Below are 25342 nucleotides of genomic sequence, written 5' to 3'. Positions count from 1 at the left end.
TTCTTCTTCTCCTCTCCCTCCCTTGAGGCTTGGTCTCTTTTTACCTTATACACAGCTCGCAATCTCTCTGGATTTAATACTCTATCTGTCTTCCGCAGACCTCCTGGTTGACCTCTGTCACATCAACTTCCTGTTTGGAAAGTTGCCTCACAGTTGCTTCTCACAGTATTATTGCAATTATTTTCACCCTGAGCTTGTTATAAGGCCCCCAGCAGTAGGGTCCCATTCATCTAGCTAGGCAGTCGCATCACACGTGTGCCTGTATCCTCCAGCAGAAAGTTAATGACGTGCTATGCTCTGTGCACCTCTCTGCTGGGTTTTTTTGTCACTTCTTCTGCAAATGACATTTAGACGCTGAACTCCAGACGTCTTTCCAACAAGGTGCTCTCACAATATTGTCCAACACGTAGGAAAAGGTCACACGCCATATTCTCTCAGCTCACTCTTACACTACCATTGATTTTTAAAGAATGGCTCCATACCAAGCACAATTACATGTGCTCCTCCCTCCTGGTGTAAGTGCTGTTCGCTTTCTGAAATCAATCCAGTGTTTAGAGCAGCTGGCTTTATATTCCAGGCTGCAACTATTTTTTTTTCATTATCACAGCTGGAAGATATCTTCCCCTCAGCCTCAAATATGAAAGCAACCTTCAGGTTGATAAATAGGGGGGAGCGTCTCTTGTGCAGCGCTTATACAGTGGGAGCGACACAAAGCAGAACATCATCGAGGCAAAACAGCTGATTTGTTTTGACAGTGTTTTCTACTATCTAAACAAGAAAGACTTCGAAAAATTGTAGCAATAAAAGAATCGGCCCCTCGCCGAAGCTTGTTAAAACTTACGCAGTGGACATGGAAGGCTGTTGTATGTCACCCTCAGCTGCTTAATGATGGGCATGCTTGCATGGGTTGAGGGGATATTGAAATTGCCTTGAGCATCTGTACTTGCAGGTATATATCAGGTTCATATCTCAGACCTCACAAACAAATATGCTGGTTCTTTATGTTCAAGGACATTGCAGGAGACTGTCAGAAAGTATCCACAGTGTGAGTGCAGCAATTTTGCCACATCACAGGCAAATTCAGATTATTGGATTTTTTCCCCCACGTCCCTCGCAGATAGGGGAATTAACTCCTCATTGATATAATACCAATGACTGCCTTTATATTAAGGTCTCTCTATGACTATTTAAAAGCTTCTCTAGTATTTTGGGATTCCTTGATCCTTCCCTGCAGATGACATATCAAAACACGCCTGCCCCACAATTAAAAGAAGATAAGGAGCTCAGCAGAGGCACTCAATGTCAAGCTCAGAAGTACATGCCAAGGTCAGATAACACAGATCAGAGCTTTTACTAGAGGCACCTACACAAAGGTCTGATGACAGCGTGTTGCTGTTGTTATTGTAGTCGTAGTAGAAACAGGACAGAGATTACACCGTGCTCTCGGTAGGCTCAGATCACACAGATTGAGCGGGGATTGGGTGGTTTCACAGTCACTTAAGAGAGCGACACACTTGGACGAGCTCCCTTCACTGGGCATTAAACACAATTAAGAGAAGGCATTGTAACGCTCCCCACCTGGGCTCTTAAACCTCCTGGTGCTCCCCCTCACTAGCTGTAAATCCGCTCTATGTTTCTGCCCTCTTAAACTTACTATTCGTCCTCTGCTTCCTTGAATGCCTCCTCGCTCTCTTTAATCTGGCCTTCTGAATGGTGCGCGTGCGATCCTGTATATTAGCCGCTCTGCATAAGGACATGACCTTTTCCAGCGTTTTCAATTGACATTTTTATTCTCCCGTTTTTAATCAGGGAAGAATAAAGGGCCAGTTGCCTCTGAATTATTTAGATTATGAATGACTGAAAGTCTTTTGAGCACCGATGTACCTTTCCCTCACATACTGATGCTTGTTGGTCTGTTCACAGCAACCTTGTAAACCTTGACAGCAGACAGACTTTGCTTATGCGAGCACTCCAGGCTTTCACAGACTCAGTCAATCAGTTCTGGAATTCGGCTTTCAAGTATCTTTGAGGAATTTATGCACAATCCAGATTCTTTCACTTTGTTCTCACTTCTATTGCTCGTAGTCATTTCCCAGGTTTTGTGAGACCAAGTGTATCATTCATTCAGCAGAATATGCTGATGTATGTATACGTTCTGAGGAGTTTGTATCTGTGGAGGTCACAGCTTGTACATATTGCAGGTCAGTGAGAGTAGGACTCGGCTCATTTGACATCTGAGAACTGAATTCTTAGGCTCAGTTTACGTATTTACAGATCCTATAGGACTCATTAGACCTGAGGTATCTGTCCCCACTTCATGAGGTCTGCAGCTGTGATCCCAAAGTTGCACATCAGTTATACATCATCACCTAACATTGCCGAGAGCGACTTTGAGTACTCTGCACCTACTAATTTGTTTCCAGTCACTTTGTTGATCAACACTTGTGTGCATTTGTCTAACTGGAGCTACGCTTGTTTGCTAGGGAAGTGCTGATAGTGCAGCAAATTTTCAGGTTTGTTATTAGCTGACAGTTAAACTTTGTCAGCTGCTGCAGATTATCTCTCCATGTGGCTGATTAATTATTTAATAGTAAAACAAAAGGAAGCAGTTTGCAACAGACACACATCTCTCTGTAATTTCTTCTTGATCGTGACTGCTTCTGTATGCTGTGTATAAATGTGCTCCTCCATGTCTGTTTGTTTGCATGCACTGCAGGTTTGTTGTACATATTGCTGACAGGCATTAAAGCTTTCTGGTGCAGTGGTGCAAAGATGAGAAGGGAAGAGGGCAGCGGTGTTAATAGAAAGGAGGAAAGAGTAATGGTGCAATCATTTACCCTGGTTTGTTTGCATATTTTAGCTCTCTTTGGTTTTCATATATATTGCCATGTGTATTTCTTTTATTGATTTTTATCCTGTTAGGTCTCCATAAAAACGTAACTCTCAAAGCGGTGACCATGTACTGCTCTGATCTTTGATAGGAGGACTCGCACATCAGCAGGCGTGACTCTCTGCTCTGCCAGTCTAAGCCTTCCATTAACACTTTATTGCATTAATGGACTCTGCAGATCTCACACACACAGCAGGGGCCTGGCGGGGTGACAGGGTGAGATTAGGGAATTGCTCCCTCTAGGTGAAGCTCAACTCTACTGCAAGCAGATTTCATAAATCTGGGAAGTTTTCATTACAGCGATTGGCAGTAATTACATGTCTGTTTGTTCTGGATTTAATGAAATCAGCTCAAACGTGCAAAACCAGCATGGCCCAAGCCCAGTTTTTGCTCTAATCACTTGCAGAGCGTTATTGGCTTATCGTAGTTGTAATTGGTGTAAAGTCTCTCGTTTTTTGACCAGTGTTTGGAGATGTATGATTGTGTGGGCAGTTCCTCAGGCTGCTGGAGGGGAAATTGAGACTGTTGCACTGGGACTTTTGAGGTGGAGATGGCTTTTAATTTAAAGCTAATCTTACTCTTTGAATTACTGTTATTGTTCAGCAGGTCTCGCTTTAAACCAACGCAGCCAGTGGAGAGCTAAAGATGAATTTGAATGCTAATCATTTCTGCAGCTTACCCTGAAAAGGTTGTGCCTGTCTGTTTGTTTTCTCACCTTGTCGTCTGTCTTATCTTTTGCCTTGCAGTTATGTGGCTGCGGGCTGCTCGGTGTGGGCATCTGGCTCTCGGTGTCTCAGGGCAGCTTCGCCACCTTCTCACCCTCATTCCCTTCACTGTCAGCTGCCAATATGGTCATTGCCATCGGCGCCATCGTCATGGTAACAGGCTTTCTCGGTTGCCTGGGTGCCATCAAGGAGAACAAGTGCCTGCTTCTGAGCGTGAGTTAAATCCAGATACCTACAAAATAATGTTTTTTAAAACATTTTTAAAACATGGATAACTGTCAGCAGCACAAATGTACACATTGTAGTTCTTCCCTTAATTTCTCTCACTCGTGCATTTATTGACTGAAATTCATTTGTAGAGTTGACCTCTTGCAATCAGTTGTATTAGAAGGTTTTGGCACCCCTGGGGAAGCTGCATATTTTATTGATAAATACAACCCTTGCAGCAATGAAATATTAAGATGAGCTTTTCATGAATGTATAAAGTTGATAGAAAACAGTAATGGTGGCAGTGGGCCAAAGTTTGTGCAAACTACAAAGACAGCACTTATAGTAGCAGCCCTAATTTCATAGCTTGGAAATGTTTTTAATGGACCATTAAGAGTCATTGTTATTTTGCCAAAGATGAGACACACACAAAAAAAAGCAATGCCATAACATTTTGAGAACTGCTCGTGTTTTGTGCCTTTTTGCTGCAAGGGTTGTCTGCACTGTCACATGCAAACTGCATGCAAGTGTCTATACTTAAAGGCACACTGGTCACAGGCCACCAGGAGCTTTTTTTGTATTTGTCCTATTACCAGACCCTCGGGAGAGCTAGATGACTGGGGCTAGCTCAGTAATTCAGTCTGCCCTCTATCGAACCTCAAGAGTGCACAAAGGAAAATTAGAGCTGAGCAATAGGATTCTCCCTTTCTGCAAATTAATAGCAACTAATGCATGTCATTGCCATGGCTCTGGTGAAAGCCCAGTGAAAGGAATTTCAGGCGGGGGCTCTTTTTGTACGGAATCTGTGGCTGAATTAGTATTTGCATAGAGCACACCAAAAGGCACTTGATGCTTTTGAAGCTCAAGAATTGAGAATGTTCTATTATTCATTACAAAGACTGTTCTGTCTTGACGTTGCACTGTTTGCCCAAAGTTGTACAACTGTGTTATCTTAAGCACAAGTTAATTATGAGAGTTCACCCAACAGAATGAGGTTTGCAGGGATCCACTGCAGAAAGGCAAGGGAAAAAAACTTTCATGTATAGAAACTTTAAATGAGAAGTGGAGTTGGGGCTCTGAGTACTTAACATCACAAACAGCTCAATCCCTTGAAGCTCTTGCATCAGTCAAAAGCCCCACCAAATCCTCAGTGTTAGACATGGCTTCCTTCACCTGCCTAACAACTGTGAAGCAGGGAGAGAGAGCAGAGTGCAAAGACAGAGCGGAGTGGTGTGAAAGATGGCTGGAATTAGAGAAAAAAATGCGAGTTAATGGAAAATATCAAAGTTTTGATGTTTCTCACCGAGTCTCCTGCCACATCTGTGTGTGACAGCCTTTTATATTTGGCCAGGATAATTCTGTTTAGGGCATCCATGTCTGCTGTCGTTGCTGTTGTTTGTTTGTCTTTCTGTCCAGTCGAGCACATCCAAAGGTTTGGGGAGGTGGTGGTGGTGGTGTGGGCTCAGGACGGGGAAACATCAAGAGTAGGTTTAGATCTCCCAGCGCAAATAGATCTGAGCGTTTACCTTGACATATTATCTTTGAAGTTGGTCTGCGTACAGCTCTCTTTGGATTAGAAATATTCAAAGACCGGACATCCTTTGCAGCGATATTGCAGTGCGCCTTTTCTGCCAAATAGTTTTATTGAGACATTTTTTAAAGAAACAAAACAAGGTGAGATAACAGTGCAATTGCTGGCAAATGAGAGCATGCACCCACAGAGCTGAGTGCGCAAATAAACACATGCTCTCACACAAGGCCGCTGAAGCACCACCAATTTGCTTTGCAGAAACAGTTCATTTGATTGTAAATGCCAGGAAAAGTATGACAAGTTGACTGTGGGTGAACAACAATCATTCTGTGGGCTGCAAAGCCATATGCACCAGCAAACCGTTGTAACTATATCATGTGAGCCGTGACATAAATAATAGCTTGCACCCTCCCTCCCAGATGAGTTTGGAATTAATGGGTTTTTCAAAAATCTAGGTTTGCATGCCTCCTCCCATGCTGTGCAGGAGAGCTTGGTAAATACCGTGCTGTAATGGAGTCAAGTAGAGAGAGTAGTAGATGAGATGCAAGGCTGTGCTAGAAATTAATCTTAGGAAGTATTAAACCTTTTACACTCCCCTCACACATTCACAAGCCCTCCAGCACAGAGATTCTCCTTTTTTCCTCCCACCATCACTCCCACCTCTTGCTTCATGTCTCTTTTCTAATTTCCTTCTCCCTTTTTAAATTTACTTTGTTTATGTTTATGGATTTTTTCTTTTTCTTTGTTTGTCTTGAGAAATGTTGGTTTCTGTGTATGCTGCTTCCAAATGAAACCATTAACTGAAACCTGGAGCATTTTGGGGGAAATTTACTCATTTGTTTTATTGTCAAGAGCAAAAATGAGGAGATTAATACAGCTGGTAAATATAAAGCTACTGCCAGAAACTGTCCAGCCAAGCTGAACTGTATAAATGGAGGGGTCAGTAGGTAACGCCAGCTAGCTTTATTTAGGGCTGGTTTTACGGTCATGTGAAGTGATTCACTGGGTCATAGCTGGGCAATTAACCTTAAAATACTACAGCTTTATTTTTTTTGTTTATCCTTGATGATGATTCATGTGTTAATTATTGGGTTTTAAGAGATGCCAGCTGGCAGATAAAGCCAGGCTATGAAGCTATTTCTCTCTAGTTTTTGTTTTTTTGTTTTTTTCAGTCTAAGCTAAACTAATTGGCTGCTAGCTCATCTCATTTAACCCTTGCCTTATGTTTCACAAGATGTCAAACAATTGCTTTAACCGAAATTAAAAGATCATTAAATGATCCGTGTATCTCCATGAGTCACACAGTACATTTGAGTTTGGAGTATAAATAAATGCACTTTAAATCATCGATGCAAGTCTTACTGTGAAGTTTGTGAAATTGTGTCTTTTTTTTCTTTCATCATGTAACTCAGATAAAACAGCACTTAACCGCAGAAGAAGCTTAGCTGTTCAGAGTTTTGTTCCCAAATTCAATTTACAATATTGCCAGTGCTGCTGTTGTAACGGTGCTCTTCCTCTGTCTGACAGTTCTTCATTGTCCTGCTGATAATTCTTCTGGCAGAGGTGATTTTGCTCATCCTCTTCTTTGTGTACACAGATAAGGTAAGTTGTTATGTGTTATGTCCGAATTTTGTCTTTTATTCTTCCAGCTGAAGACGTTAAAAGAAAGCATGCACACACACTCTCTCACACACACAGATGATCACAGACAAATGCAGAAAGCAATAAAAGGTGTTAGTGTGATAAGCATACCTATATTCCAGTTGCTTCTTGGTATCAGAGTTTTCTGTTTTTATATTTGGTTGTTTCTCTGTCAGAAGCTTGAGTGTCTTCACCCCACCATTAACACGGCAGTCAAAGGTTAGGCCACAAAATTCAACTCAATCCCCAACAGTTGGCTCGCCCTAATTAGTTCCAGGAATATTTCCCATGACCCCATGAATGAGGTTAAATCAGGTGAATGTGTATGGGGGTAACAGCAGTTGCCTACATGCAAAGCTCTGGATATTACAGATGTCCGCGTGCAGGCTGAATTCATCTTCATCTTTAATCTGATCCAACCACAAATGTTTCATCCCGAAGAAGACAAGTGTCTTGTGCAGGACGAGCGATGAAGACTTCTGTGTTTTCAAGGACATGTCGCTGATAGATCCGTCTATTTATATATTCGCTCTCTTATGTCACACGGCCCTCGGGACATCAGCTAATTCTGCCTCTTTGTTCTGAGGTTATTGCTCAAACCTAGTCTCTCAGGCAGATAAAGGAATTCATTTAGCAGCCAATCCATTCTCAGATTCGGATCGGGTCTCGCAGGCACACCCTGTCAGGAGTAAATATGTCTGTTGCCTTATCATCAAAATATTACCGGCTTAACCGTGATCCCTCCGGCGGAATTTAAATAGAAAACCTCTTGACTTCAGAGCAGTGCCTTTCCCATCACCTGTGAAGTCAGTAAAAGATAGCCCAGTAGTGCTGAGGATTTCCTAAATGAGAAATCAGTTGAGTCTGCATTAGCAAAGCATGGGGCATTACCCGGGGAAAACTCATTCGCACAAGTTCCAGTGAATACCCACCGTGTTTTATGTTTGCCCCGTTCTTGCCAAATTACTGTGTGTTTATCCTGGCTTAAACCTAATGGAATGTGAAACCATGATAATGAGGATCACAACCAAATATATTTTCCTTTATTGGTCTTCAAATGTCATTGGAAGGCAAAGCGTTTAAAGTAAATTGCATGTTATTGGAGATGACATTTTCAGACTGCTATAATCAGGATGTCCTGCAAATTTAGGAAACTGCGTTATTATATTTTAAAGCTTGTCTGTTTTGGCTAAAAGGACAGTCACAGAAGACCTTCACATATTGCTTTTTGTTTTGTGGTTGGGTTTTTTTTCTACGTCTCCAGTGAGATCTTGTATGCCGTGTGAGGCTCCCCTCGTCTTCTGCTACAGGCTGTGATCAGAGGAATCACTAATTCACTTTTCTTATTTGATCCCCTAATCACAGGGCATTTATTAACAACACTGGAAGACATACGGTACAGTAGTTGGCAGCTTTTAAACGTGTATCGACGGAGGCCTGCAAAACAGATATTTTAGTCTCTCAAATAGGTCATATTTAAGTCATGACTGACTCTTTGTGCGTACTGTGATCCTTCTGGGCGACAATCTGTTGACGGGTGGGAGGAAAAGACAAACATATAGTATCTTGCGTTTGTTGCAACATGTTTTTTTCGTTTAGCGTCCATTTCCACCAGTTTAATCCTACTTAGGAGGTACTGCTCAGTCCTGTTAATAGAGAATTTCTCTCACGTCTTCTTCACCCCAGCAGTCTTGCCTCCAGGTATGGCTTATGCGTGGGCACTCCTCATTCCTTCCACAGCCCAGTGGTGTTAAGCTTTCTGATTAAATGCCATGTAGAGGGCGTAGTATAATAAAGGCTGGCCCTGCAGTTAGCAACCAGCTGACTGCAGCAGATGGCTGGGCGGCAAACCAGATTACAGCCATCCGTCTTTAACGCTCTGACCTCATTGTGCCTCCGTCGACCCAACACGCTGAGCTGAACACCAGTGAAGGTTTATTAGCTCAGAATGAGGCAGCAGAACTTTGCAAGAGAGACAGGAAGCACCGGAGCATGTACGTAGGGATGTCGGGAGGGCGAGGAAAAAATGAAGGAAGGGTGGAAGGTGTGGACAGAGGTGGAAGAAAAAAAAGAAATGAGATATCAAAGGATGGCAGGGAAGGATGAATTTGTTATGTGTTAGGGTGCTGAAGTACACAAAAAGGGGGGAGAAAGAGGTCAGCCATGTCAGAAGTGAAATTAGATGTCACTGTAAAATTTTAGAAAAAGAATCAGGAAAAAGGCAAACATGGAGTCATGGAAGAGGAAGGAAGCAAATTTTGGCATGGAAAAGGCGAGCAGGCTGTGGCACATCCTTGATGTCTTACTCACAGCCCAACGACAGCAGCAGTCACATCTAGCTGCGTGTTACGTTTGTGCAGAGACAGAATTATGTTCAATTCCTGGCTGTGCATTATTTTTCCCCGACCAATTAAAGCTGGAGTGGGGCTCTTCCCCTGACTCTGTCAAGTGCCCTGGCCTCGGGCTACAAAGCACAGGGTTGCAGAGCAACTGAGGGAATTAAGTAACGTGTTTAATAATGTGCTGTTTGGAGACCTCTGGCACTGATTCTGTTTGGATTCACATCATTTATTACAATTTCAGGGCAGTAAATGTATTTGTCCTGAGCTTTGCAATTAGAGCAACAGTGAAACGTTGTTAGCTTCTTAGTTTCCCAGTAGTCCTGAAACTAAAACCAGTGTTTCCAGACGGTATATGACCCAACAATGACTGCGTGTGAGAGGAAAAAAGCACTAAACATGTTTGAAAGAGGTTCGGTCTATCCTTAAAGAGCATGCAGCAAAAGACTGAAGATATGACAAGAGGCAGTTTTATTTGCTTCACAAAACAGTGAAATAAGTGGCAATTTGATTTGGATTATTTAGCTTTGAATATGTTTTATTTAAATAGGATTTAATGGTAACTTCATGCTTGAAACTCTGCATTTAGGAACATTTGAGCCTGAAGTCTGGTATTTGTGATAATGTGAGCTTTGTGTACCATACCCTGACAGCAAATTACAATCAGAAGTTCAGTTTGGAAGAGGTTGACTTGGGTTCAGATCCTGTGTACTTCGGTGCAGTTTACATCAAATATGAAATCTACTGTGCCTGCTAGTGTACCACAGCTGAGGATAGAATATCAGCTCAACTGTCTGTCACTTTTTTACACATAAAAAAAGCGTTCTCTGCACCTCCTGTCTCGTCAGAAACCTGCGTATGCAGGCAGATCTCTGGTTCTTTGCATTATAGATGAGATTTGAAGACAGGTGAGTATGTGTGGAGTCGCTTCATCATTTCTCCATCAAAAAGAAAAATAGCAATAATGCCAAGGAATATTCCACTGTAAAGTATATTTTTAATATACAGCTGTCGGGTAAACGATGATGTGAGCTGCTCTGGTACTGAACGTTAATGCGATGTGAACACTTGCCAGCGTGGGAACTTGGGAGTTTGAGGCAATTTGATTAGAAATTTCACAAGAAAAGCTATTTAACAGCCCCAACACAACATCAGTTAGCAAAGAACCAAAGTGAGTTACTAGCTGGTGAACACAAGGGAGCAGCTACAACTTAACAATAATCTGTTTAATTTAGTAGTTGACCAAAAAGAAAGTGCAGGGACAAAAAAAGAAAGAAAAGTGTTTTTAAAACAACAATCAATGATGATCCTTCATATTTTTTGCTAGTGTGAATATGTAGATAAGATATTAGCCATTTTGAAAGTTCAAAGCTGTTCCTAAGCACTTAGCCATCCCCACATAAAATCAGATTCAGGTTTTTCAGTGGAAAGTTGAGCACTTGTTAGTCTGACTGTGTTTGGTATCCCGAGATCGTTGCCCTGTTTTCCTGTCAGCATGCACTGAACATGCAGACAGATAAAGGTTTTATCTATAGTTTACCCACCGCAGGTGCAAATACACTAACTCACAGATGGAAGCTGTACAATTTTCGTAAGATATTAAGTGAGCAAACTGACATAATAAAAGTTTTGCTCGTCTCTTCTGTTTTCACAGAATCTCATGTTAATACGTAATGCTCTCCGTGTTACGTGAGGAACTCTAAATGTTCCACAGCATTTTCAAAACAGCCTGCTGAGACACCAGTCGTTAGCCAGATGTCCCCAAAGGCAAAACTCGAGGACGGTGCACCTCTGTGGTGGCTGTATCCTTCTCTGAAATGATCAGATCTTTCCCGTCTTTGGAAATTGGAGCAGTCGGTTCTGTCGTGGCACACACTCTGGTAACGAGTATTCAGTGTAACCTCACATCTGAACAGTGACAGGTCTCGGTGTACCTGCTCCCCTGGGTGTTACCATGTCACCAGATCTGGGACAGGTGTTTCTCCAACAATCTACCACCCGCTCTCTGCTCTATTTTTGTGATCAGCGACGGGAAACATGAACAGTTTGGACAGAAAGGCTTCTCCTTCCACCGCCCTCACCGTGTATATCTTCTTGTCTCTCTTTGTTTTTTGTTTTTTTTTTCATTTCTGTGAATTATGAGTGTTTTCTCAGCCGGCCAAGCTGAACCCTTTAGATTTCTGTGATGAATGTGCGGTCGTATATTGCTGTGTGCAGACTTGGTCATCACAGAGGAAACTACAAGCTTATCTATGCAATGAGACATATGAGCTCTGTCTCAGGGCTTTGTCTACATGCCACACGTGAAATATTGTGTGGCAACATCCAGGCAAAACTTCCCAGAAGTCAGATGTTGCCACAGCATGGTGCTGGCCTGTTATTTGTCAACAGTTTTGAGGACCGGCAGTGCAAGCATTAGTCGAGAAATAGTGTTTTTGTCCGCTTCTGTGGCGAGGAGAAAAAGGGGTCGGCGTGCCGCACGATCCTCAAACTCCCTGTTTGCTCTGTATTCATTTGTCTGCCTCTCGTTAGGGGTAAATCTGGATCATTAACTTTCATTTCACACTGTAACAAAGACTTTCACACAAAAAAATGATGTGCAGTGACTTATCGGAGACTCGGAAGAAGACTTTTATTGCAATAAGGGGGACCCCGCTCTCCAGCGACTGTTTGAGGAGTCTGTAATGAGCCAGCAACATCACATACAGCCTACTGTAGGTGGAGAAGACAAGATAGCAGATAGAAACAAAGCACAAGGCAGAGATTGATGGTGCTGCTGTTCTTCATTTCATTTTCCTGCACGAGGACAGAGATCTGCATCAGCAAACTTGCAGGCCGAGGAGGAAGAATGGGATTTCAAATAATTCTCGTCTTATTTCAAAGCTTTTAGAGGGTGTTTTAAATGGGGTTTGCATCTTTAATGATTACTAAAGCATTTTATTGCCCGAGAAATTTTAATTAATCAGTAAAAATTCAGTTTGACTTTTATGTCTAATTCAGCAAATAGATTTCAAAAGCCTTGCAGCTGAAAAACAAGGGTAGTGAACCAGTGAATTTAAAGCTGAATGTCGTTTCTGTACAGTCAAAGGAAAGTTGGATTTGTACTATTTCTAATGTGTAAGACAGATAGTCAAGTGACATTAAATGCGTTATTATTTTATAGAAGCCAGGCTTCTGGCTGCTTATTGTTACTTTCTTCCTTATTCTTTCACTAAAGGATTTATTGACACCTAAAAACACTGAGAAATGCTGAAATCACCTTGTTGTGTCTGGACGTGACAGTGCTAATGCAGCTTCTCTTGTCCTGTGCAGATTTCCTGATCACACTCTTTAACTCTAAGCTTTAAGTATTAAGTGCATTTCTATTGTTGTGATATTACTTTTATTGCTCGTGAAGATGTACAGCGTGGTTCTGTCAGTCCATGTCATTTTTCTAGTCATAATTACCCCGTATCTAAAGCGCCTCTCAATCTGTCCTGGCAGTTAGCAAATCCCCACAGGCATATGAAACTGCAGGAGAGCTAAAGCTCTGATTTTGTATCTCATTAACACACCGAATGAGATATTAATCTCCCTCAGACATGGCACAACCCTGAGCAAATTGTTGGTGTTCACTCAAGAGGAAAATGATTTGCTAGCACTGCTGAAGGGCATGTTGAAGCCGAGCGTGTGAGCGACACATGACGTGTCAGATGTTCAGACATCACATAGCGGTCCGCGTTACTGTCGCCGAGTTATTTTTATTTGACAAGAGAAGAGGTTACCCATAACTGTGAAGTCGCTGGCATTTTATGTCTTTATATTGTAGTGTCGGATTGCTTTGCGCTAATGATTCGTCAGTCATACACAGTCCACTAAAAGCACTTAACTGCACACCTGCCACTACTGTTTGCATCTGTGTGAAAAGGATGCTGACAGTTTGAAATAATGCGAGTGCACCTCTACAAACACCCAAGCTTCAACTGCCTGCTCCAATATAAAGACAACATAAAGAGGTATTGAATGGTGTAACTCACCGGACTGTTCTTGCAAAGCCAACCCCTCCAAACTAAGATCTCTAACTAAGGCTAATGTTTGCTTTTATCCTCTCCAGGTGCGTGAGAATGCCAAACAGGATCTCAAGGATGGGCTGGCTCTGTACAACTCAGAAAACAACATAGGCCTGCGAAATGCCTGGAACATCATCCAGGCAGAGGTAAGTAACGCCATGCATTTACAATATGAGAAACGTCAGAGTGAATGTTTAAGCACAAATGACTAAAATCTATTCAGATATTCCAGCTAATGTCCTGGCTTGTAGCTGTGGTATTAGTGTGACCTTAAAAGCCCAAACTGCTGTCCAAGTACACTTCAGTCCTTTTTTGCTGTCCTTTAAAGGAAAGTGACCAATTAAAATTTTAAATTAAAGTTTGTTTGAGCTTTTTTGGGGCCGCTGAGGACAGAGCATTAACTCATCTTCCGTCTGACATTTGTATGGCATTAACAGTGGAAATGCTGTGGAGTGATAGGATACACCGACTGGCACGAGGCCCTGAAGGACAAAGTAGTTCCTGATCGCTGCTGCCAGGAGCATTACCAGAACTGTGGGCGGAACTCCACCAACATGTTCTGGAACAGGGTGAGTTGACCTGGACTCTGATGTAGGGTTTGAGTTTTGCTTCTCAGTGTTTTGCTTTTGCTTTTAAGTATAAGAGTCACGTGTTTGCTCTTTTTAAATTATTCAAAACTAAGTTTTACGGTATTAAAATGACTCCACAGAATATACTGTATTTAACTTTTTGTTTTGGAGGATATGAATGATACACAAAGTCATTTTCTACCTAATCTCGGCTGTATAGTTTGTGTTGCCTTGACCTTTCTCTTTCTAAAACTGATACTCTGAAAGTATTCTGTTGGATTCAAGCAATATTCCTGTCCAGATTATAGGAAACATGCTGGGCCCAAAACTGCTATGACATCAGAATCAGAATACTTTATTAATCCCTGAGGAAATGATGTGGGTTACAATTACTCCAAGACAGTAACAGTAACAGACTAAACTATTTGAGTAACACAATTTGTTACAGTGTTTGCAAATTTAAGAAATAGCACAAATATATACAAGTCAGTCAATTATAAATATCAAGAATATTGACAAAGGATATTACAGAGGTGGAATATATATGATTGACATTTGACTCTAACCTGTGAACTTTGTCATTTGCTATTTGACTGTAGAGTGTGTGCAAACAGGGTGTAACTATTGCAGTGTTTACAGTGTGTTAGATGGAGGAGTTGTACAGGGAGAAGGCCACGGGCAGGAACGATTTCCTATGTCGTTCAGTGGTGCTTTTTGGTACCATTTATCCCTCTTTGTGTTGTTACTGTCTCTCCTCATAGTAGGTTTTCTATTTACTTAGAACATGTGCTCTAAAACTGTCTGAACAAAGCCAAACTGGTTTTGCCACATTTGTGCAGCTTTGACTGCTGAAGTGTAATCTGTTAATTTGCTTGAGTCAGCCAATGTACCAACGGAAACAGACGTTAACTTGAGGTAGCCAGCAATTAACTGGCTGTGTGTGTGTGTGTGTGTGTGTGTGTGTGTGCAGACTGTTTATGCTGCGTTTTTGCAACAACTCGGAGTGATCTCAGCACTCACCAGGAACCCCGGTTGCTTTTTCACTTTACCGCCAGACTCTTTCTTTTTATCTTTTTTTGCCCTGCAGTCTCAGTGCGCCTACAAAATATATACATGTGAAGTTTTTACTGACACTGAAGCCTTTTTAGGCTGCACAGGCATGTTTCTTTTATGGAGGGACATAAGCAAAGTGGACAACCAGAATATCAAAAAGGTCTTGACTGGTGCATCTACATAACAAAAGAGTTTTAGCGTCCCCGCGGTATGAATATGTCATTGTAAAACGGTTGTCTTTTCAGTAAATGCTGCCCCTGTGATGGGGTGGCTCGGTATTAGGAGTCTTTATTTCAATTTGCCCTTTCTCGAGAAAATGTTTCCCTGTTTCTCTCTGCTCCCTTGGTTTTGTAAATTCACTACAAGATCCAAACAGAGTTCTGCTCTGTTCCTGAGTCATGGCGTATAAAAATAGCTGTCTGTGGTGCACCTTTTTCCTAAGTCCATTTAATCTCCAACATCTCCAGCACCTGATATTTTTGACTGCACCTCACTTCTCAATGCGTTTTTACTCCTCAGCACTCAAGTACACAATTAAGATACCTGTCTGACATTGTCTAACATCCACTCGCTGTCCTTGAAACTTTTAGATACCGTATTTACAATTTTCAGTTGAGCTTCACGCTGTGTATCATCCCCATCTCAGCCAAACCAATTTATCTTGTGATCCTAATCTTCATCAGGCTGTTTTTCAGCTCTTTAGCAACATTCGATCTTTCAGTTTTAGGCCAAAGAAGAAGAGTGAGGAGGAGGGGTTTTTATGACGTATATAGAGACTGACATTAAGCAATGTTCTAAGCTAAAATTCAAATTTCCATTGTGAGATTGAACCACTTGTTCTTCCAATTTTCAGAGCTGTACTTTGGAAGCAGTGCACTGTCTGTGGCGTTTCAGGTGGAGGGCCACTGTGGCTCTGATTAGTGTTACTATGGCTCTTTTGTACATCCTGATTACTGCTGCAGCTGTGCTCTGGGGTTTCAAAAAATTGTATTTTGTCCATTCTTCAGACAATTCTTCTCCATATGGGCTCCCAACTCACTAAACCTCCAACTCATTAACAAATTAAGTTGCACCATTAACAGGTCATGTTATGACCATGCTCACGCAGTTGGGCTAATTTAAAATAATCAGCATACTTACATCGTTTTAGTGATCACAGGTTTTCTCACTGTTGTTGCAGAGGTTCAGTTGTGCACAAGAAGTTTTTGGTTTGAAACGATTTTCTTAGTGCATTTTTTGGGGGGCTTAAATTAACCAAAGGACTGCAAAGCTGTGAAAGAACCACAAAGACAAAACCACCATAGAAACTTCAACAGACTCAAAATGCAAAATGTCCATAACAGGAAAACAACACGAAACAACTCGAGGCGGAAAACTACTACAGAGAGGTGCGGACGAGCATACCGATGAACAGCTGCGAAGAGACAAATTAAGAGGAACAAAGTGACCACAAAGAAAAATACTGAAAAGTGAAAGAAAGGGACAGCAAAACAAAAACACAAAGTGACTACAGCGTGAACAACAATTGCTCCGTGTTGGGGGTTGTTGATACTTTGCTTCCCATTAAAACTCATGGTGTATTGGAAAGTTAGATCCACAGCGTCCTACTTTTTAATGCCATGTTTGAAGTGCTTTAACATATTGCCTTTAAATTACGCTTTTGTTGCTCTAAAATACAATACTTGCCAATTTCTGCTCCCCAAATTTAAACGAGGCATGCATCTGTAAGCTTTAATCCACTGTTGTTTTTTTCCAACACTTTGTGGGTACTTAAAGTCGCTTTAAAGTTTTCCTCTTATTGCCTAAATCCAATGGATTTTTCTATTGTTCTCGAGACAACAGCTCTTCTTTTCTCACAAAACCTTGTAGCACAATGTTCACCAGTTTTCTCTCGTATTACTACTCTAATCTGCTATTGGTCTGGCATGTGGTTCGTTAGCGCGTCCAAAGTAGAGGATTAAAAGCTGTAATATAATTGCCAAAATGAGAAAAGACAGACATTGAGCTGGCCCATTGGGAAAGCTCATCATTAAAAGCTTGTGTGTAATCTTGCCCAGAGGAGATGGCCACACGCTTTGTAGTTAACTTTTACATGCTGCCTCAGCAACCACAGACCAGCAGGGCCACAGCTTTGCTGCTGAAACTGCCCTTAAGTGTGTCGTGTTATATCCCTGCCAGTGAGTAGCCTCTGAATGAACCCAGGTGGGAATGTATTTAAGCATACGATTAGTGCGCGCGTCGGCTTATGTGTCCCGTACGTCTGCATATAAATGTCATCGCTCACAATAACTCACCTGTGTTTAATAACTCACCTGCTAGTTATCCATCCTATGGTATAGCTCACATTAAAGAAATGCTTTCTTGCAGGAAAACTGCAAACCAGATGATTGAGTTTTCTCCTGGGTAACTGAACAGGGGGCAGCCATCGCTCCAACTACAGTGTCATAAACTGAAAATGTATATTTTAATGGTATTTTAACATGGTTTGTTCCTTTTTTCAGGGCTGCTTTGAGAAAGTGGAGGAATGGCTGGATGACAATAAGTATCTGCTGGGAACCATAGGCATGGTCATCTTGGTAGTGGAGGTAGGAGAATTTGTGAGAAACAACTCTTTCCTGTTTTTTCCTGCTTTGTGTCTTTTGCCCACATTGAAAACAATTAAAAGGTTATGAATTCTCACTGGGCATTCTGGGCTCCAGCACATCCTGAAATATTGAAGCTCCTGTCTTGTGCACCCTGATCATGTGTGAAGTGGCTTTGTGCCAAGAATGATATAAGGAGCTATGAGACGACAGGAGAGCAGAGATGCTGAATATAGAGGAGCAGGTATAGAGTCACAGATTAAAGGCTCTGTAGCAAGTGGTGGTAGAAATTCCACTGGCGCTTCTGTTTGTCTTTTGCTACTAAACTTGCTTCAGATTTATCCCTCTTTATCTCAGTGTGTCTCTTCAGAATGTAGTATTTCCACTTACTTTGAGATTGCACTCTAAAAGTGTCTACTCACAGAACAACAGGGAACCTTTTTTTAACCATATTTGTGCAAATTTTGACTGCAAGTCTTTTTTTTATATTATGTCTTTTTTGTTGTTGTTTTTTTCACTCCGGTTAGCCAGTGTTTCGACAGAAGCCGTGATAGCGCTAGGTAGCCAGCACCACTAACTGCACAGAAACCTGTGTGAGCATGGTGGACAACAAGGGCAGCAAGAACAATACGAGTTCATGCATCCATGTAACAACTGAAAGTGAGTGTGAACGCTAGACGGTCTGTATATGCCACTACTGGCAACCTGTCAGGGGTCTTTGCTTCAATTTGCACCTTCTTGAGAGAATGTTTTCACACTCCCTTGACTTTGTAAATTCACTATAAGATCCAGCAGAGATCTGGTCTTTTTCCTGAATCATCCTCTGTGGCAATAGCTGTCTGGTGCACCTTTTTCCTAAGTCCGTTTAATCTCCAACACCCGACATCTCTGACTGCACCTTACCCTCCAGTCCTTTTCACTTCTTCTGCTGCCAAGGTGCATGACAAGTGCCGAATATTTTAATATCTCTGCCCATGAAACCTTTCGGTACAATATTTACATTTCCCATAGATTCACACGGATTCCTCGGTATGTCCGTGCCCTTGATTTTATTTTTGATGCTATGAAGACTTGTTTTTCGATATTTTCTTTCTGCCTACCCTGATATGTCTGTGACTGCGTGCACGCAGGACAAGGCTTCACTTTGCTAATGCATGAATTCATGGTTAATTCAGAGCAAGGTGTCCTCACCAAGGAAGGCAAATCTCACTGTTGAGTTTTGTATGATTCTGCACGTAATAATGTCCTCGGGGAGGGATAGCTCTTGCACAGTCACATCAGAGAAATGTGTGCATTATATATGACCACACTATGCTCTTAAGAATTTGTTAAATTTCACATTCTCCTCCAAACACACATCAGGCATGTGCAGAACACTGAGACTTCTGGGCGCACACACATCCTCCTCTGATTCAGGCCAAACCAAAGGTCAAGTTGGGAAATATTTGCAGATGTGACAATGAAGAGCATCATAAATAAATCTAATGTCCCATAATGTTATTTTGTTTTGTTTTTTAATGATTTAGGACCAGAAACATGCTGTAAATAACAAATTTTGTCAAAAGCTAGTACTGTATTTTTCGGACCATAAGGTGCATTAAGCAAAACAAAACAGTCAGATAAGTCAAACTTTACTCAACTCATTCTTCTTGCTTCCTTTACTTCTGTACCATTGATTCATTAATGTTGAATTCTCTGGCAGCTGCTCTATTCCCATGTTGTTGCAGTATATTAATGACTAACCTGGTATTGTGGATGGATTATCTCACTTGTTCTCCTGACTGAAGTTTGGTCCGTTTACAGCATCCTGCCATGCGATCGCATTTGTCCCTAACCATCAGGAACCCTCACGTTAACTTTTATCCAGTGGAAAAGTGTTAGCGTTCATCCTCCAGCTTCACTGTGTTTATGCTATGCTAGCATAGCTGTGTCGCTAGCGATCACGTAGCACATCATTATATACCAGCTAGCCCAACTTCAGTAACCCTACAAACGTCACTGCTGTTTAGTTTTCTGTCTTCATTTATGTTGGAAGTGATAGCAGAGCTGTAGGTTTGAACTGTTTCAGAAATCTCTCAGTCAGAACATGCTATATCATGTTTAGGTGGAAGCTAGCGAGCTAACTTCCTGCTGACTTCTAACTCTGTTAAATGTAATAAATCCTGTTTTCATGGGTGCCTGGATGTTAAACTTAATAGTTACACCTGGTAAAGCAGCAACGCTGATCATTTTATTAAAGATGAAAGAATTCAGACAGTTTTTAACTCTCAGTGATGCAGTGTTTGTTTGACTTTGGGACCTGAAGGGGACGGAGTTTAGGACCCAGATTACTCTGCCAGGCTCCTGACTACGGCAGCCATAATGCTTCGACAATCCATCAAGCGGTGCAGCTTCGTAGCTTACCAAAGTCCTACTAAAACATTTTTTGACAGATTTTTGAGCGCCGTGTACCACATAAAATTGGTTCGAGGTCAGTAAGTACAACCAGAATTCATACATAAGGCGCACTGTCAATTTTTGAGAAAATTAAAAGATTTTAATTTAAAGTGCTCCTTATAGTGCGGAAAATACGGTATGTACGGTGTGTGTTTATCCACAATGCTTCAGAAATCCCAGAAATATTTCCACATTTTAAGCAGGAATCTGTGATTGAGCTTTAAAGCAACTGTCATCCTGTCTCTCAGACTGAATGAAGCAGACAGCAGAAGCTTCCTGTCAGAGTTGCACAGATGAGCTCAGATGTAAATAATTGGGTTGGCTCTGAAGCATTTTTTTTATCTGTCCTAACTCCGCCTCAGCTGGATGTTTACCTAAAATGGCACTTTTTTTTTTTTGATTGACGCCAGTTTAAGGTGGCATTTTCTCTGAAGCCGCTCTGCGAATTAGGTTTTGACTGAAACCAAAAGCGAATCAGCAGCTTTCCCCAGCTAATCACAGACCATAGGGATCCCCAGTGGAGTCCACATTTCCTTTTTTATTAAAACTATGCAGCATTCAGTATTTTTCAGTTTCCCTGCCATCACAACTTTGCCAGATAATGGTTTTAGGATCAGCCTTGTGACTGTGTTTGATGTGGAAGTATCAGGGGTAATGGAAACTTCAAAGACATAGCTGGCTACTTTGATTCAATGGCATCTCAATTTACTTCATTGGCTTAATGCTTGCACACGCTGTACATTTTGCCATCACAAAGATTCCAGAGCTTCCATTTGAAGGCCATCTGAGAAAAAGAAACTGAACTAAAATGTGTTCGTGATTCAGCACACGATTCACTGTGCATCAGAAGCGCAGCCCAAGGCGTCAACATAAGTAGACCACACAGACACACCTGCACATATATTACACATAACTAGATACTATAGACAGACACGAGCATGTGTTCACGATCTCCTTGTTTTCCTCCACAGCTCCTGGGCATGGCATTCTCCATGACATTGTTCCACCACATTCACAGAACGGGAAAGAAGTATGACGCTTAGCCTTGGGACAAGCACCAAATGGAGAGGAGCCCCAGTGCTTGATGGGATAAAGACTCTGATTCAAACATACATCCATGCTTCCCCCCTACTTCTTTAGAGCATCCTTTTCCCCTTCCCAGATCGTCTGTACAGATTCCAGCTGCTCTGTCCTGCTGTCTCCTCTCACCATTCATTTTGCCAAAGAGTAACACAACTGGAAGAGAAGAGGCGCCTACTTTTGGCAAGGAAGAGAATCCCATATGTTGTCCCTTCTCTTGAGTACACTTGTTTTTTGGCTTTTTCTGTTCTTTTTTGGCTTGAACTAACTAATTGCTGGAGGGAAGGACAGACTCTGAGATAATGAAGACTTTACAAATGCCCAAACAGCCCCCACAGGGGGAAAAACCCATGAAACTGACAATACCCTCCACCTCATGTGGAGGTTTTTTTTCCTCATGCTTACTAAATTCTAGCCCTGTTTTTTCCCCTTGTAAATGAAAAAGATCCAACATGGCATGCTAGTTTTCTACTTCACTGATTTATCATTGAAATGTTTTTATTTTAAACTTATTGTTTTCTTGTTGGATTTTTTTTGTAAGTATATCATCCTGTGGAATGTAAGTGTCGAACAGATCGGTGCAATGTGTGTGTGGGTATGTGTGTGGGATTGGTTTGAAGGTAACATTGCTGCAGACGGGCAAAGACATGTAAGGATGCAGAGGTTTATAAGTGAAATGAGCTTCATGGACGAGCATCACGTAAGCACGAGGAGTCATCGGTGGATTCATTTTACACCAAAAATATGTCTGCGAACAAACTCGCACACATGCATTTTGTGCTGCCACACAGCAGCACACCCGCTCCCCGTTAGACAATATAAATGATGTAAAATGGCTGTTTATTAGGGCTCCAGCAGCACTGTCAGCTGTAGAGATCTAGGTGATAAAGTCCCCCCTTCGAGAAAACAGACTGGGTTGTGTACGCGCATGCATTTTATCACACAGTTCAGGCTGCAGAGGAGAAAAAACCCCACTGAGAAACACTTAGAATCCAGGGCAGGATGGGGCAAAAACAGAGCAGACACGTTGTCTTGTTTCGGCTATCGATAGCGTTAACAGAGGTGGCTCTCGCCTTTCTATACTGAAGATCTCCTCCATTCACACCGCCCTCCTCGTGCTTTCTCTCGGCGGCTGATAACTCACCCCTGCCTCTCTCTTTTCTTTTTCACTCTAATTTTCTTTCTTCGTGTCAGGCGGCAATGAGTTTCATGCTCCATCCAGTGCTTCTGCTGACATTCCTGCTCATCACACGTTTACACCTCTGGTTTGCAACCCCCTTCAATTTTACGTAGGCTTCATTTTCTCACAGCAACCAGAGGTGGGGGGAGATGGGAGTGTGAGTGTTGCCAGATCAAAGCTCAGACTGATATGTATGGCAACATGCCCTGTAGGACACATCAGTTTATGTCTGTTTACATCTACATTCACTGCAGGAGGCCAGAGTGCCAGCCTTCCTCCCGGAGACTGAAAATATTCCATCTGCTGTGGCGACTTCAAAAAATGCCCTCCACACTGGAGGGCATTTTCTGCTCTAGGCTTCAAAATCTCCAAAGAAACGGTGGAATAAAGAACAAAGGATCACTGTAGCTTCTGGAAGGTTGTATTCAGTTGTGACACAGTACTTTCCAAAGCAAGTGCAATTAGAGATCTGGGAAGAATATTTTAACCAAGACCAAAAAATAGCGGTAAATAAGCCGGCCAATAATTACAAAACCTTTGTCACAGAATGTTAGCAGATTTTTTTCACAAAGGTTTACTACAGAGGGAGGATTTTAAAGAAATTGTCTATACTGGTACAGTCTCTGTTACTGTGCCCTGTCTCTCTTCATCTCATCCATTCAAGCTGATTCAGTTTGTAGATTCCTGCAAGTTTGTTGGACTTTAATTCAGCAGCAACTCTTTCAGAACACAGTAAAAGCTCATATAAACTTGGAATTGTGTTATCTTTATGATGCAGAGTACTGTACTTTTAGGATTTAGAGGCACCTAGTGAAGTCTCCCATTTATAGCCCATACCGCCTGCTCATGTGTAACTAGTTGAGCTGAGCTTGGCTACCAGGGAAGCTGCCAATTAAACCTTTACAAGTGGTTGCATTCTAAATTGTGTCCTACATTATAGCTGCAATTAAATTTATTGCTTTGAATGAAGCATCAATGAAGTACCTGAACTAACAAAGAAAATAAGCCACTCATTTACTCACGTGTCCACCTGATCTGAGATGCTTCAGAGTATCTCCTGAAGTCAGTGTTGGCATTTTAGGAAAAATTAGGCTGATGATTTTTTTAATCTGAAGGAGAGTTTTAGGAAGAGAAAGGGGAATTCTTGCAACAGGAAGCAACAGATTTGTGCTGTTTTGTGCAGTGACCCTGCTGGCTGTGATACACTGTCTGCCCCCATATGCTCCAACTCTTCCTGTTGTGTCCATGGGGGAAACATGACAGCTGCTGATGTACAGTGCAGGCACGAGCGATCACATTTCCTCTGCTCGGCTGCCTCCACAAACTCAACACATCCCTTACTTACTGCCTCACTCTGCAGACACCTGGCGCTATACAGTAACTGGCAATGTGCTTTGGACACCTTAAAGCACTTGTAAGGTACCCGAGACGGGTTAGCGGGGGAATAGCTCAAAACAGTTTGGCAAATGAGGCTGTGCTGTATCCTTACTGCAAAAAAGAAGGTTTAAAGGAAACCCAAGATAGCCACACATGTAACAGAAATACAGGAATGCAGAATAGTGGGAATAAAGGAAATCCGTTGGGAGGTCAGAGCCTCAGCCTGCAGACGCTGTAGCTGTTTGCTCTCGGCTGATCTGACTGGGGCGACATTTTCTTCTCTGTGTAAAATCCTTACCCCATTTTCCGTGATTATGTCAGAGTAAATGTTACATTGTGTTTGTAATATGCGGGGATGAATGCCATTTTAACAGGTGGGGCTCTTTAATTATGTTCTTTTTGTACACTTTTCTGCTGTTTAAATGTTTGTTTTTATACAATATGCTGTTGATTTTCTTGTTGTAGGTTCTGTTTTTATTGGCTTTCCCCCCCTTTGTAGTTTACTTTGAGTACATGACATCATTAAGCATTTTTTCCTAGAGGATTAGTCTTTGCGGTGTTCCTCTACCACATGCAAAAATGCCTTTTCTGTGTTTCCACGATGCAGGCGGTTAAAGCAATTAACGTAGAACAAATAGAAGGCAAATCTGGCATATAGCATCAGGCAAAGTCCACAGAAGACATACTGCGCTTTTGTCGTTGTGCTTCTTTGTATTAGGATCAAATTAAATTGAATTAGGATGCGCAGGTATAATCTGCAGCATCTCTTCAAGCTGCCAGTGCAGGACCCATTTTGTATTCTTAGAGCATGAACTGTTAGACGACTGTACAACAGAGTTCATCTCGCTCCAGTGTATCAGCTCACCATGTAAATATGCCCATTTTACAAGTGATGTAACTTACTGCTATACCTCTGCCACTTCGCCTAACATTCACATCAACAGGTTGGTTTTCTGACAGCCCGTGCCCTTTTTATGCTCATTTACAGACACTTGTACTGTATGTTATCCATTTTTTATGTCTGCCAGATTTCCTGCCTCTGTTTTCGCTTCAAGCACGAGAGCGGTGTAAATGTTAAGTAAATTTGTGTTTTTGTCAGTACAGTCCTCATATATTTTTGACTGCATTTTCATCTTTTAGTAAAACATGATTTTTTTAAAAATATTTTTTTTGAAGGATTATAAAATATTCCGTCTCATCCAAGGAAGCACTCCCAGTAAGCCACGGAAATAGTGAAGGAAGGATGCACATGCAGTAATTGGGTTTCGTCTGCTGTGAAAAATTCTGAACATAAAAACTGTTTTTTGTTGTTGTTTCCTTTCCTTTGTGTGTGTGTGTGTGTGTGTGTGTGTGTGTGTGTGTCAGAATCATTTTTTTGCCACCTTCGACATATTATTTCTGTAATCTGCTCCTAATCCTTCCCCTGTGCTGAAGCTGAATATGTGAGCAGTGGAAATGTATGCTCTAGAAATGGTGTGTTTGATGTTGTGTTCTGCTGGGTGGCACTATCTGATACCTGCCAGCCTTGTCCTGTGGAGTTTTCTGCTACACGTGAAAGCACTCTGAATATCTATACTAGCTGGTGCACTACTTTCTCTTTACTCGCTAAATCAACTATTTTTTAAATAAAGGAAAGAGTGTCAGAAAAAATCTCACCATACAGTACACTTATTGCCTTTCTTG

The 25342-nt window shown here is 41.8% G+C and overlaps 1 protein-coding gene across 3 annotated transcripts in view; it reads left to right on the top strand.

The window, feature by feature from the left end:
- tspan9a (tetraspanin 9a) overlaps nucleotides 1-25324 on the top strand; it is a 165301-nt gene extending 139977 nt beyond the window's left edge. For 2 of the 3 annotated variants that reach the window (XM_019361916.2, XM_003447062.5), the window contains 6 exons: nucleotides 3637-3828; nucleotides 6881-6955; nucleotides 13427-13528; nucleotides 13820-13951; nucleotides 17506-17589; nucleotides 20994-25324. In XM_019361916.2, coding sequence (XP_019217461.1) covers nucleotides 3637-3828; nucleotides 6881-6955; nucleotides 13427-13528; nucleotides 13820-13951; nucleotides 17506-17589; nucleotides 20994-21065 — 657 coding nt within the window. In that variant the 3' untranslated portion in view covers nucleotides 21066-25324. The remainder of the gene's footprint in view (nucleotides 1-3636; nucleotides 3829-6880; nucleotides 6956-13426; nucleotides 13529-13819; nucleotides 13952-17505; nucleotides 17590-20993) is intronic. The other variant, XM_013272507.3, reaches the window with a different exon arrangement.
- Nucleotides 25325-25342: the final 18 nt, after the last annotated feature.

The sequence above is a fragment of the Oreochromis niloticus genome, linkage group LG7 (genome assembly GCF_001858045.2).
Source record: "Oreochromis niloticus isolate F11D_XX linkage group LG7, O_niloticus_UMD_NMBU, whole genome shotgun sequence".
In the NCBI taxonomy this organism is placed as follows: domain Eukaryota; kingdom Metazoa; phylum Chordata; class Actinopteri; order Cichliformes; family Cichlidae; genus Oreochromis; species Oreochromis niloticus.
This window is presented reverse-complemented; position numbering and strand designations above follow the sequence as displayed.